The 14,218-nt window shown below is 39.8% G+C and overlaps 1 protein-coding gene across 1 annotated transcript in view; it reads right to left on the minus strand.

Moving 5' to 3' along the window:
* Positions 1 to 205: 205 nt before the first annotated feature.
* Positions 206 to 14,218, minus strand: part of APPBP2 (amyloid beta precursor protein binding protein 2) — an 84,380-nt gene continuing 70,367 nt past the window's right edge. The window contains exons 10-13 of the mRNA XM_055257593.2: positions 10,944 to 11,029; positions 8,938 to 9,128; positions 6,510 to 6,675; positions 206 to 2,565 (exon numbers count right to left, since the gene is read on the minus strand). Of these exons, the coding sequence (XP_055113568.2) occupies positions 2,312 to 2,565; positions 6,510 to 6,675; positions 8,938 to 9,128; positions 10,944 to 11,029 (697 nt within the window). The 3' untranslated portion in view covers positions 206 to 2,311. The remainder of the gene's footprint in view (positions 2,566 to 6,509; positions 6,676 to 8,937; positions 9,129 to 10,943; positions 11,030 to 14,218) is intronic.

The following is a 14,218-nucleotide window of genomic DNA, read 5'->3' on the forward strand; positions in this document are numbered from 1 at the left end:
AACTGGCTGCTAATTGACATTATCACCCTGTGATCCTAGGCTTCTACGTATCATGTTGTTTCATCACTGAGTGTGAGCTAAGTTGAGTTCAAACTGAGTTAGGGAGGATGAGGCTGTAAGTCATTTGTTTATTTTTTGTCCTAGGAAATGCTGTATGTGCACAAAACCAAAAAATACAGATTGAAAAAAAAACTTCATATGGAAACATGTTTCAAAATATTTATTGAAAAACAATTTACCATGACATTCCTATACCACAAACATACCACTGGATTCTAAATAACCAATAAAAGTATACAAAGCCTATCCTGAAAATATCTTTGGAGGTAATTAAATATATAGGCCCATGAGGATAGAGCTGAGTAACTTAAAAATGTTAGTCCTTGGTCACAAAGACTATTTGGTAATTAATAAAGAAGTGCCTCTTGACATTAGACTGCAATTAACTGAGGGGTGGGGAGCAGCTTCATAAACTGCAAGTACGTCAATTTACTCTTTCCAAAATTTAAAAAGAAAATAATTCGATTTGAGGAGTAAACTCAGGTTTCTAAATCAGACAGTTACCATTTTAGGGTGTGGGTATACTTCATCTCTTTCAGTACATCCCCCAACCAACTCCCTCCTAGGGAACTTAAATGCAGTGGCTCAAAACTAATAGGACTGCAAATAACAACTTCAAACAAGGTTGGGAAGTTCAAAAAAGTGCTTAAAATATTAATAAAATTTGAAATCTACAACTTTTCTGTACTCAATGTGGCAGACAGCTTAGATTTTTTTCCCCTCTCACCCAACATGCATGTTAAAAGAAAACTAAAATTCGACACACATCCATTCACCCACAGACTACTCCAAGCATCAGCTAGGAGCAACATCTTTAACAGCCAAGTCATGAACCCCTGAAAATAGGGGGGGAACCCAGATTCTTAACTATAGAAGCATCAGATGGGCTACTACAGTAAGAATTGAGGTAACAGCAAAATCCTTTTTGTTTCTTGAATTGCTACATGTCACAAATTCTTAAATTTGATTATTACCTCATCATTAAATAACCTGACTGGCTTACAAAAAATCAAATCAAAACCCAATAAACAGAAAGACAAGTTAGTGAAATAGGTGTATTATTAGGGGATCTTTCCATTTGACTCCTAGATTTCAAATGAAATGACCTAGCTGTATTACTATTTACCATAAAAATGGAGGATTTTCTAAGACTTATTTTTGGGCATTCATTTTCATTCATCTCCATAAACCATACAGTAACCTAACATTTCCATCTGAACATGAACTATTTCATGACACACAGCCAATATACTTGTTAACTGCATTGATTATTAGGGCAACATTTAAAATGAGGGGGATGGCTGCAGCCGATATTTATAGACTTGCTTATGGCATTGCCATCTGTGTACCTTGACTAAAAATATGCCATTGAAATTGCCAAACTTCCCTAATTTGGTATCTATTACATAATTTTTGCATTATCCTTTTTCATTATACATCTAAATGAAATCATTCTACTAATAAAAGTATATGTAGGATCTAAATAATCTAAAGCTTCCGGTCTAAATAACCACCTTCTACATTAGGCTGGTCCTTTTTAGATCCTCCTGGTCCTGTTAGCAAATGCTATCAGAGCATCTTGCATTGTTGTACCAAAAAAAAAAAAAAAAAGTCAGAAGTGCTGGTCTATCAGATTTTCTGTTACATTACAGATCAACACTGGTCCAGTTCAGATGACTCTGACAGTCCTTTCCTTGTAATATAGAGTGGTTGTATCCACTTATCTGGGCAAGGTAGCCAAACATAAGTCGGGATGTCCCTCTTTTATTAGTACTTGTGTTAACTTTTCTATACTGCATATAAAGATTTTCCCCATAAAATTTCTTTACACTACAGTATTGAATACCTCCACATCGAAGAATTACATATTAAAAAGTTGTTAAAATCATCCTTACATAATAAGAATGCAACTCTTTTAAACTCTTAGATTTAGGGGTATGTTTTTTTCTTTCAGGCTTTCTGCAAAATGAATTTTTTAAAAACAACAAAAAAAGATTTCCTGTTGTTTGTTCTACTAGGTTGAAAATGTGGGCCAGACTACTTACACATGCGGTACATGCTGAATATAACTGAATATATGCTTATTCCTACAGACATTCTGCAAGATAGGGATCACCCAAAATAGGGTCTTCAATGGACTGGACCAGTGTTTCAATGCAAATTCCAGCCCCCCAAAACAACATGGTTTTGATTTCACAGTATGAATTCCCTGGAATCCGGGAAAAGGTAATTGGTTAACTGAGGTCCTCCCTCAGCAGCTCGGTCCCTCAACATTCTGAGAAATCAGGAAGGACTGCACCACTTCTTCAGTGGACTGGGGGCTGGTGTTGACATCTTCAAGAGCATCTGTCACTGAATATTGCCGATCTCGCAACCGGTTCCAGTTAGACAGAACATTGTGATATTCAAACACTTTCTCATAATTTCCAATGGAGTTGTAAAGTTTAATGAGACCTCGATAATCATATTCTAGTCCACTGTAGCCTTCACCAAAAAGTTTCTTCCCTGTAACAAAAAAGAAAAAGGAAAAAAAAAAAAAGCACAAATAATGAGATAACAAGCAATTTCTATAACATGAACACAAGTTCAATTCTTTAAACAGGGTGGCTTAGGTTTATTCCCCTGAAAGGAATAGATATAATTCTTGTATCAGCATCCCCCAAATCAGTCCCAACCATGAGCTATCACTAAGACTTAAAAAAAATTTTCTCGTCTAAAGAAGTTGGCCTCATTAGAATAGAATATAAAAATTCATGGTTTGAAGGAACTGTTTAAAGAGATCTCAAAGAAGAATGGCAGCATCTCCAACAATAGAAAAATACATATGCACAGGCCAGTCATGGTGGCTCACGCCTGTAATCCCAGCACTTTGGGAGGCCAAGGTGGGTAGATCACCTGAGGTCAAGAGTTCGGAACTTGCCTGGCCAACATGGTGAAAGCCTGGCCAACATGGTGAATACCTGTCTCTACTAAAAATACGAAAATTAGCTGGGCATGGTGGTGCATGCTTGTAATCCCAGCTACTCGAGAGGCTGAGGCATGAGAACTGCCTGAACCCAGGGGGCAGAGGTTGCAGTGAGCCAAGATCAGGCCACTGCACTCCAGCCTGGGTGACAGAGAGAGACTCCATCTCAAAAAAACCAACCAACAAATGAAAAACCACAACACATGCACAAGGCTATTTGCTGCAACAGTATTTGTAATTACAAATTAACAGAAACAAATGAAAACACGTAGAATGGTTTAATCAACTGTGGTACCTTCACTCAATGGCATATTATGTAGTTGCAAACTGATGGGGAAATTTCTGGGTTCTCTGTAACGGTTATGGAGTGACTGATGGTATATTGTTAAGATTGAAAAAAGTAAAATACCAAAGAGTATCTATAGTATGCTATCTTTTGTGTACAATAGGGAAATAAGAAAGTATTTATTTGTTCATTGTGCAAAAAGATACACAAAAATGATAAACCAGAAAATAATGAGACTGGTTATCCATAGTGAGTGAGTGGGAACTGGGTAGAAGAAATCAGAGAAAATTATATGTCTCTGGACATATCTTTCTGTATAGTTCTAATTACAGTACATTAATATTTCACATACTCAAAAAAATTAACAAAATAAAGATGGATACGGGCAACAATTTAACATGTTAAATAAACCTAATTGTTTTGCAAAAGAATAACATAACCACATTGAAGGAAAGGGGTGTAAATAATCCCAAGTAACTTTTGAACACAGTATTCTGAATATATACTACCTTCAGGCTAGAGAAAAAGGAAAACTGTAAACAAATATTGAACTCTAAGTAGTAGGTCTGTTTTTCACAGCGATATGGGTTAGCAGCTCAAACTACATGCACTTGAGGAATGAACATATAGCAGAGGGAAAAAAACAGTCTTTTGGCTGGGAGCGGTGGCTCACGCCTGTAATCTCAGCACTTTGGGAGGCCCAGGCGGGTAGACTGCCTGAGGTCAGAAGCTTGAGACCAGCCTGGTCAACATGGCAAAACCTTGCCTCTACTAAAAAAATACAAAAAAATTAGCCAGGTGTGGTGGTGCGCATCTGTAGTCCCAGCTACTTGGGAGACTGAGGCAGGAGAATCGCTTGAACCCAGGAGGTGGAGGCTGCAGTGAGCCAAGACCACGCCACTGCATACCAGCCTGGACGACACAGCGAGACTCTGTCTCAAAACAAAACAAAACCAAAAAAACAGTCTTTTGAAGAAATGGTCTTGGCTTAACTCTATGTCCATATGGGGAAAAAAATATGATCCCTACTTCATACCATAAACAAAAATCAGTTTCAGGATTGTAGATCTAAATATAAATAAAGTTTCCTGAAGATAATTTTCTAGAAAAATATCTTTATTACTTTGGGTAGAAAAAGATTTCCTTTTTTTTGGAGATGGAGTCTTGCTCTGTTGCACAGGCTGGAGTGCACAGTGCGATCTCGGCTCACTGCAACCTCTGCCTGCTAGGTTCAAGCAATTCTCCTGCCTCAGCCTCCCGAGTAGCTAGGATTACAGGTGTATGCTACCACGCCCGGCTAATTTTTGTCTTTTTAGTTGAGATGGGGTTTCAGCATGTTGGCCAGGCTGGTCTTGAACTCTTGACCTCAAGTGATCCACCTGCCTTGGCCTCCCAAAGTGCTGGGATTACAGGTGTGAGCCACCGCGCCCGGTTGAAAAGATTTCTTAAACAGAATACAAAAAGTGCTATTCACAAAAGAAAACACTGATGCAGGCTGGAAGCGGTGGCTCACGAGGCCTGTAATCCCAGCACTTTGGGAGGCCAAGGCAGGCAGATCACGAGGTCAAGAGATTGAGACCATCCTGGCCAACATGCTGAAACACCGTCTCTACTAAAAATACAAAAAATTAGCCAGGCATGGTGGTGGGCACCTGTAGTCCCAGGTACTCAGGAGGCTGAGGCAGGAGAATCGCTTGAACCTGGGAGTCGGAGGTTGCAGTAAGCCAAGATCGCGCCACTGCACTCTAGCCTGGGTGACAGAGCGAGACTCCCTCTCAAAGAAAAAATAAAATACTGATGCATCTGATTACATTAAGAACTGGCTGGGCACAGTGGCTCATGCCTGTACTCCCAGCACTTTGGGAGGCTTAGGTAGGAGGATTACTTGAGCTCAGGAGTTTGAAATCAGCCTGGGCCAAGATTGTGAGACCTTGTCCCTGTTGAAATAAAAAAAAAAAAAAATTAGCTGGGTGTGCTGGTGCACATCTGTAGTCCCAGCTACTCAGGTGGGCTGAGGCAGGAGGATCACTTGAACTCAAGAGACTGAGGCTGCAGTGAGCCCTGATGTGCACTCCAGCCTGGGTGACACAGTAAGATCCTGTCTCAAAAAAAAAAAAAAAAAAAAAGAAGTTCTGTTATTTAAAAGGCTCCATTAGGAAACAAGCAATAGAATAAGAGACGATATCTACAACACATGTAACCAACGAAGGTCTGTCATATTCATATCATATAAAGAATTTCTATAAGTCAGTAATAAAATGACAAGACAAATCAATATAAAAATGGGCAAGAGTTTTAACAGGCACTTCATAAGATGATGGCCATAGATTCCTTATTTTGATTTTGTAATAGTCCTGAAATGGAAATCCAAATGTTCCAAATGTTCATTAACAGTGGAATGGATAAATGATGACATTCTAATACAACATATGGCAGTGATATGCAACATCACAGATTTCACCATTATTGTTCACCAATAAACCAGACACATAAAAATATACATTGTATAACTTCATCAAGTTCAAAAACAGGTAAGCCTGATCTATCATGTTAAAGGTAGGAGAAGGGAGGGGGAGGAATGAGTGGGCAGTAACTGCACAAATAGTTTAAAATAACTACTTTTGCCTACACATGACACTCTACTGTCATACCTCTTACTACTGGCTTCAGTATCAAAAAAAACCACCTTTAGCAAAATGTTCCAGATGATTTTTGGGTGGTTCCTGAATATCCTTAGCAACTTATTCCATTTAAATCTATTTTATTTTATTAAATATTTTAGCATTTTATTTTATTTTATTTATTTTTTTGAGATGGAGTCTCGTTCTGTTGCCCAGGCTGGAGAGCAGTGGCACAATCTCATCTCATGACAACCTCTGCCTTCCAGGTTCAAGCGATTCTCCTGCCTCAGCCTCCTGAGTAGGTGGGACTACAGACGCGCACCATCGTGCCCAGCTAATTTGTTTTTGTATTTTTTAGTAGAGATGGGGTTTCACCATGTTGGCCAGGCTGGTCTCGAACTCCTGACCTCAAGTGATCTGCCTATCTCAGCCTCCCAAAGTGCTAGGATTACAGGTATGAGCCACCACACCCAGCCCCATTTAAGTCTTTAATAACATTTTCCTTATACAACATATAAGACATGCTGACATGCTGATTTGTAATCAACTGACTAAAGAAAATTTAAATGTAACATACCAATTGCTATAGATCGCAAATAAAGTTTCTCAGCATTTTCATACTGATTCATGTCATAATTATATAAAGAAGCCAGATGTCCCACTGAAAGGGCTACTTCATAATCTTCTTGACCAAGAAGTTGTTCTTTAATCTGAATTGCTTTGATGTGCATTTCTTCAGCTTCCTGAAAAACAATTATGCAATATCAATCATTATACTTTTTCTCATCTTAACAGTTCTTACTCAATGAGCAAAACTGATCTAAATGCCAAAGACATCTTATGAATGCCATAAGGTAATCAGATCAAAGAACATACTATGTTATTCCAAAAATTGCCTATGGGAAGCATTACAGAGTTTTGGAAACTGCAGATAAACTGATGACAGCAATAGTATCCTATGTCAAAAGTAACAAGTGAAAACTTATCCTGGTAATAAAAAATTGTTACAAGAAATTCACAACAAAGAAATTTGCAAAATTATAAGAAACTTTTAGAAGAAATTAACAAAACATTCTAAAACAAAAATTACTTCCTTTGGTTAACACAGTGCAAAATTTAGTTGAACCTTCTTAACAAGCTCTATATCATAATATGTTAATTTACATGGGCATACACTTTCATTTCATTTTTTGGAATTTTGACAATTTTTATTCCAACAAACTAAACTCAAGCTAATTGAGGGATATATAGGTTGCTTTTCAGGTAAGGAAGACCTCTCACTCTTTCCTTACTGTGATCCCAAAATTAATAATATTAAGAATTTATAGGCTGGGCACAGTGGCTCATGCCTGTAATCCCAACAGTTCGGGAGGTCGAGGCAGGCAGATTGCTTGAGCCTAGGCGTTCGAGATCAGCCTGGGCAATAGGGCTGGGCAACAGGGCAATAGGGCAAGACCCTGTCTCTACAAACAATACAAAAATGAGGCGGTATGGTGGTGTGCGCCTGTATTCCCAGCTACTTGGGAGGCTGAGGTGAAAAGATCACCTGAGCCCAGGGAGGTTGAGGCTGCAGTGAGCCATGATCACACCACTGTACTACAGCCTGGACAACAGAGTAAGAACCTCTATTTAAAAAAAAATTATAACTCAAAATTCTAAAAGACATTGAAGTTAGTCATATTTATTGCTATAATTAATAATACTTGTTGCAATATCTGACATTTCTTGCACACCTGCCATGTGCCAGGCATTCTGCTAAGAGCTATACTTAGCATATACTAAGAATTATATATCAAGAACTATATACTAAAAACTGTTTGAAGTATAGCAATCATATTTGTCTTTTTTTATTTAAAAAATTTTTTCTTATCTCAAGTACTACTTTCATATATTAATCTTTTTTTTTGAGATGGAGTCTCACTCTGTCACCCAAGCTGGAATGCAGATCTTGGCTCACTACAATCTCCATCTCCTAGGTTCAAGCAATTCACCTGTCTCAGCCTCCTGAGTAGCTGGGACTACAGGTGCATGCCACCATGCCTGGCTAATGTTTGTATTTTTAGTAGAGACGGGTTTTCACCATGTTGGTCAGGCTGGTCTTGAACTCCTGACCCTCAAGCGTTCTGCACGCCTTGGCCTCCCAAAGTGCTGGGATTACAGACATGAGCCACTGAGCCCAGCCTCATATATTAATCTTTTTGGTTTGACATGTTTCCTAATTTTTCATGATCTTGATTTTTTTTTTTTTTTTTTTTGAAGACAGGCTCTCACTCTGTCACCTAGGCTGGAGTGCAGTGGTGTGATCATAGCTCACTGCAGCCTCAACCTTTTGGGCTCAAGCCATCCTCTTGCCTCAGCCTCTGGAGAAGCTGGGACTACAGGTGTCAGCTACCATGTCTGGCTAACTTTTTCTTTTTTGTAGAGACGGGATTTCCCTATATTGACCAGGCTAGTCTTGAACTCCTGGCCTCAGGTGATTGTCTCACCCTGGACTCCAGTGCTGGGATTACAGGCATAAGCCACTGTGTCTGGCCCACGGTCCTGATTTTTAAATTTTATTTCTATTTTGACTATTTTTTGTTTGTTTTAGAGATAGGGTCTCACTCTGTCACCCAGGCTAGAGTGCAGTGATGTGATCATAGTCACTGCAGCCTCAACTTCTTGGGCTCAACTCATCCTCCTGCCTTAGTCTTCCAAGTAGCTAGGAAGACAGGCATGTGCCACCACACCTGCCTAATTTTTGTAGAGACAGGGTCTCCCTATGTTGCCCAGGCTGGTCTGAAATTCCTGGTCTCAAGGGACCCTCCCATTTCAGCCTCCCAGAGTGCCAGGATTATAGGAATGAGCCACTGTGCTTGGCCTATGTTGTTTTATACTCACTATCTTCTCAATTCCTTTGTGGAATAAGATAAGTGTATAATTTATTTGAGCTTACTTAAGATTTATTATTTAAGATTCTATTTCATTACTTAAGAGAGAAAAATATAGCAAAAACATGTTTCTACCTTAAATTTTCTCATTGACTGATAAAGTCTTCCAAGGTTTCCATAGTGTTTTGCAGTCTGTACATTAAATTCCCCAAAAGCTTTTTTAGCTAGTTGGAGTGAAGACAGGTGCAAATCATGAGCTTCTTGAAGCAGCCTCTGTTCAGTTTCCTTATTATGACAGTCAATTGCAATCTCCTCTAAAATAAGTGCTAAAAAAGAAGGCAATAAATTAGCGTACTTCAAAACCATCTACCAAAGCTAGTAAGAACATCTAATTTAAACTTAAATAATAAAAATGTTTACTGAATATATTTATATGTGATTATGGTTTGGAACTGGTCAAGATGAAAGAATTCCACTTTTAACAAAAAAGTACACTTTTTGGCGGTCATTCTATTTTGCACAGTATATACATATTCAAATTTAAGAAAAACAATGGTATAAACGATTTTGCAGAATTAGCTTCTATTTTAATAGACTGCTATACTTTGCTGATGTGAATTTGTTTTTCAAATTAAATGGAAGCACAGGGAAAGTTTTTAAAAGTTATGAAACCGTGTCAAGGAGTACCTAAGCACTTTTGAAAATTTTGAAACCACACTTTATAAAACATAACCTTTAACCAAACACAGCTAAAAGAACTGATTTCCTCCTACTCTTCTGACCAACCAAATCAGGCAAGACATTTCAATTTCAAAGCTCCATTCAAGACTTTCAAATTCTATGGAAAGTCTTAAGAATATACATATTATTTTACCAGATAATTTGATTTATTGGAAAACTGTCTATGTACACAAAGGTAAGAAAGAGATTTACTTCACTGTAGCATTTTTAAAAAAGAAAAGGTTAAAAACAATTATAAGAGTCAAATAATAAAGGTAAGGTTAAATATATTAGAAAAAAGGATATATGTAGAGACACGAAAAAATGTTTGTAATATATTAAGTGAAAAAATCAGATTATAAAACTAAAAAAATCATTCATTTAATTATCTTATTTGAAGTAAGAAAAGTCTAAAATAATATTCACCAAAATGTTGGTTGAGGATTGGTGGGATTTTAAGGCAATTTATTTTTTCTCTTTTCTATCTAACATCATGTATTACTTGTGCAACTTAAAAAATACAAATCTAGAGGGAGAAAAAACTCAGTTCCAGAATTAAGGTAGAACATATCCAACATGCATGGAAATAACACATAGGTGACCCAATCATGCTAGCAAAATAAATGCATTACGTGAAAAAGCCTTGGTGGCAATCAGAAGAAAAGTTAAAATAAGAAATGGAAGATAGGGGTATTTGGCAAGAGCCTTGCAACATTCAGGGTAACCTGATATGAAGCTCAGGATAAGAATCCTGCACTACAAAGCTGAAGTTATGAAACCCATCTTCTATCCATGTTGTGTAGAAACATTTGTATTATGCTTCCATGCAATCCTCAAAAAAATTAATGCATGCATGAGTGAATGACAAAAGGGAGAGAGAAAAGAAAGAAATTCTGGCTTATTATTATTATTATTTTTTTGACACAGAGTCTCATTCTGTTGCCCAGACTGGAGTGCAGTGGCACGATCTTGGCTCACTGCAACCTCTGCCTCCTGGGTTCAAACGATTCTCCTGCCTCAGCCTCCCAAGCAGCTGGGATTACAGGTGCACGCCACCACACCTGGCTAACTTTTGTATTTTTAGTAGAGATGGGGTTTCACCATGTTGGCCAGGCTGGTCGGCAAACTTCTGACCTCAGGTGATCTGCCTGCCTCGGCCTCCCAAAGTGCTGGGATTACAGGCATAAGCCACCACACCCGGCCTATGAACAATGTTTTATGAGAGATGCAAACAGTCTTTCATTATGAACCACTGGAACCCCTTAAGTAGAGTTGTGGTAAAATGGCTATCTAGTAATACATAGACACCATCTAATCCTGTGAGAAAATCCTCCAAACCTCTGAGAAAATAAACAAATACCCCTATTTTAGACTATATATCATCTATTTTAAAATATCTGAGACTAGATTACAAAGGATACCTTTCACCCTCTTTGAAGAAGCCAAAAGAAGATGATCTTCAGGTAGGATGTGGGTAATGATACCAATAGCTCTTTCTGCATGAAATCTGTAATACAGATAGATACAGTCTGGCATTTCTTTTTAGTTACAAATGATTTAGGAATTTTAAAAATCACAATCTGTAATACAATATTGATAGAAAGTACTTCTAAAACTATCTGTGGTAAAGATCCAGCTTTTTGTTTTAAATTTCCAATCTGTTGTAGACTGAACTTTTAATACCCAACAGAGACTCCCATTTCCCTCAGAATGAAAGAGGAAGTCTTTACTATAGCCTACAAGACTCTACATGATCTTTCAGCCTGCTACTTCCCTGACCTCATCTCCTGCCATTCTCACACCAACCCTCTCCGCCTTCCCCTCCAGCCACACAAGCCTAGCAGTTTCCTGAACATGCAGAGCATGTTTTCACCCTGGCTTTACCCTCTCTGCAATGCTCTTCCCCTGAACATTCTCACGACTTGCTCCTCAGGTCTTTCCAGAACAGACCATATAAAAGGCCCTAAAAAAACTTACCATTGGCCGGGTGCGGTGGCTCATGCCTGTAATCCCAGCACTTTGAGAGGCTGAGGTTGGGTGGATCACCTGAGGTCAGGAGTTCAAGACAAGCCTGGCCAACATGGTGAAACTCCATCTCTACTAAAAAAATACAAAAATTAGCCGGGTGTGGTGGTGAACGAACGCCTGTAATCCCAGCTACTCAGGAGGCTGAGGCAGAATCGCTTGAAACTGGGAGATGGAGGTTGCAGCGAGCCAAGATTGCAACACTGCACTCCAGCATGAGTGACAAAGACTGTCTCCAAAAAAAAAAAAAAAATTTACCATCACTCTCTCAACTCTTAGCCTACTTTACTCTTCTTCACAACATGTATTCTTGCCTGACAAGTTTGGTTGTTTATGGCCCATATCACCAAATAGAAGGTAAGCTATTTCTGTTTTATTGTCAGTTCCTTTCAAACAATGCCAAGCCTCCTCTCCCCCATCCTCCAGGTAACCACTAGTTTTCTCGAATCTGTCTTCCAATTTACTAATTCTCTCTTTTGTGGTAACTAATCTTCTGTTTAACTTGTCCGCTGAGGTTTTTTGGTTTTGTTTCATTTTTGTTTGTGTTTTTTTTTTAGACAGGATCCTGCTCTGTCATCCAGGCTGGAGTACAGTGGTGCAATCATGGCTCACCGCAGCCTCAAACTCCTGGGCTCGGGTGATCCTCCCACCTCAGCCTCCCAGATAGGTGGGTTACAGGTGTACATTGCCACGCCCAACTAATTTTTTTGCATTTTCTTTGAAGAGACAGGGATTTGCTATGTTGCCCAGGCTGGTCTCAAACGATCCACCCACCCTGGCCTCCTTAAGTGCTGGGAGTACAGGCGTGGGCCACCACACCTGGCCCATCTGCTGAGTTTTAATGTCAGTGACTATTTCCATTTCTAGCCATTTGTTTTATTTTTATAACAGCTCAAGATATAATTAGTATACCACACAATTCACCCATTTAACGTGTACAATTCAATGATTTTTAGTGTATTCACAGAGTAGTATGCCAATCACCAAAATCAACTTTACAACATTTTCATTACCCCATAAAGAAACCTATGCCCATTAGTAGTCACTCTCCATTTCCCTCCAACTCCCCAGCCTAGATAACATCAATTTATGTTCTGTCTCTATGGACTTGCCTATTCTGGACATATCACATAAATGAAATCATACAATATGTGATCCTCTGTGACTGGCTTCATTCACTGGGCACAGTGTTTTCAAGGTTCATCCATGCTGTAGCATGTAACAGTTACTTTAAAATCTGCCCTCTTCCAGCCAGGCATGGTGGCTCACATCTGCAGTCTCAGCACTTTTGGAGGCCAAGGTGGGCAGATCACTTGAGGTCAGGAGATCGAGACCAGTCTGGCCAACATGGTGAAACCCTGTCTCTACTAAAAATACAAAAATTAGCCAGGCGTGGTGGTGCGTGCCTGTAATTCCAGCTACTCAGGTGGCTGAGACAGGAGAATCGCTTGAACCTGGGAGGTGGAGAGTGCAGTCAGCCGAGATCATGCCACTGCACTCCAGCCTGGGCGACAGAGTGAGAGACTGTCTCAAAAAAACAAAAACAAAACAAAACAAAAAACAAGAACAAAAAAACTTCCCGTTTTCTTTATGGGAATATTCTTCATTCTTTCTTTTATATTAAAGTTAACAAAGTTTTTCTGTAGAGGGCCAGATAGTAAATATTTTAGGTTGTGTTGGCCACACATTCTCTGCTACAACTATTGAACTCTGGCTGCTGTAGTGTGAAAGAAGCGATAGAAAACACATGAATGAATGAGCATGGCTATGTTCCAGTAAAACATAAAACTTTAATTTACTTACAGGCCTAGTTCGCCAACCTATTTTGTATCTTTAATCATATAAAGAACACATACTTTATAGCATCAACCAAAAAAAAGTTCCTTTTTTTTTTTTTTTTTTGAGACGGAGTCTCGCTCTGTCACCCAGGCTGGAGTGCAGTGGCGCAATCTTGGCTCACTGCAAGCTCCGCCTCCCAGGTTCACGCCATTCTCCTGCCTCAGCCTCTCCACGTAGCTGGGACTACAGGCGCCCGCCACCACGCCTGGCTATTTTGTATTTTTAGTAGAGAAAGGGTTTCACCGTGGTCTCGATCTCCTGACCTCGTGATCTGCCCGCCTTGGCCTCCCAAAGTGCTGGGATTACAAGTGTGAGCCACCGCGCCCAGCCTTTTTTTTTTTTTTTTTGAGACAGAGTCTCATTCTGTCGCCAGGCTGGAGTGCAGTGGTGATCCTGGCTCACTGCAACCTCCGACTCCCGGGTTCAAGCGATTCTCCTGCCTCAGCCTCCCAAGTAGCTGGGATTACAGGCGTGTGCCACCATGCCTGGCTAATTTTTGTATTTTTAGTAGAGACGGGGTTTCACTGTGTTGGCCAGGATGGTCTCCATCTCCTGACCTCGTGATCCGCCCACTTCGGCCTCCCGAAGTGCTGGGATTACAGGTGTGAGCCACCGCGCCTGGCCAAAAAAGTTCTGTTAACTGGCCGGGCGCGGTGGCTCACGCTTGTAATCCCAGCACTTTGGGAGGCCGAGGCGGGCGGATCACGAGGTCAGGAGATCGAGACCACAGTGAAACCCCGTCTCTACTAAAAATACAAAAAATTAGCCGGGCGTGGTGGCGGGCGCCTGTAGTCCCAGCTACTCGGAGAGGCTGAGGCAGGAGAATGGCGTG

Source organism: Symphalangus syndactylus, chromosome 20, assembly GCF_028878055.3.
Source record: "Symphalangus syndactylus isolate Jambi chromosome 20, NHGRI_mSymSyn1-v2.1_pri, whole genome shotgun sequence".
Taxonomy (NCBI): Eukaryota; Metazoa; Chordata; class Mammalia; order Primates; family Hylobatidae; genus Symphalangus; species Symphalangus syndactylus.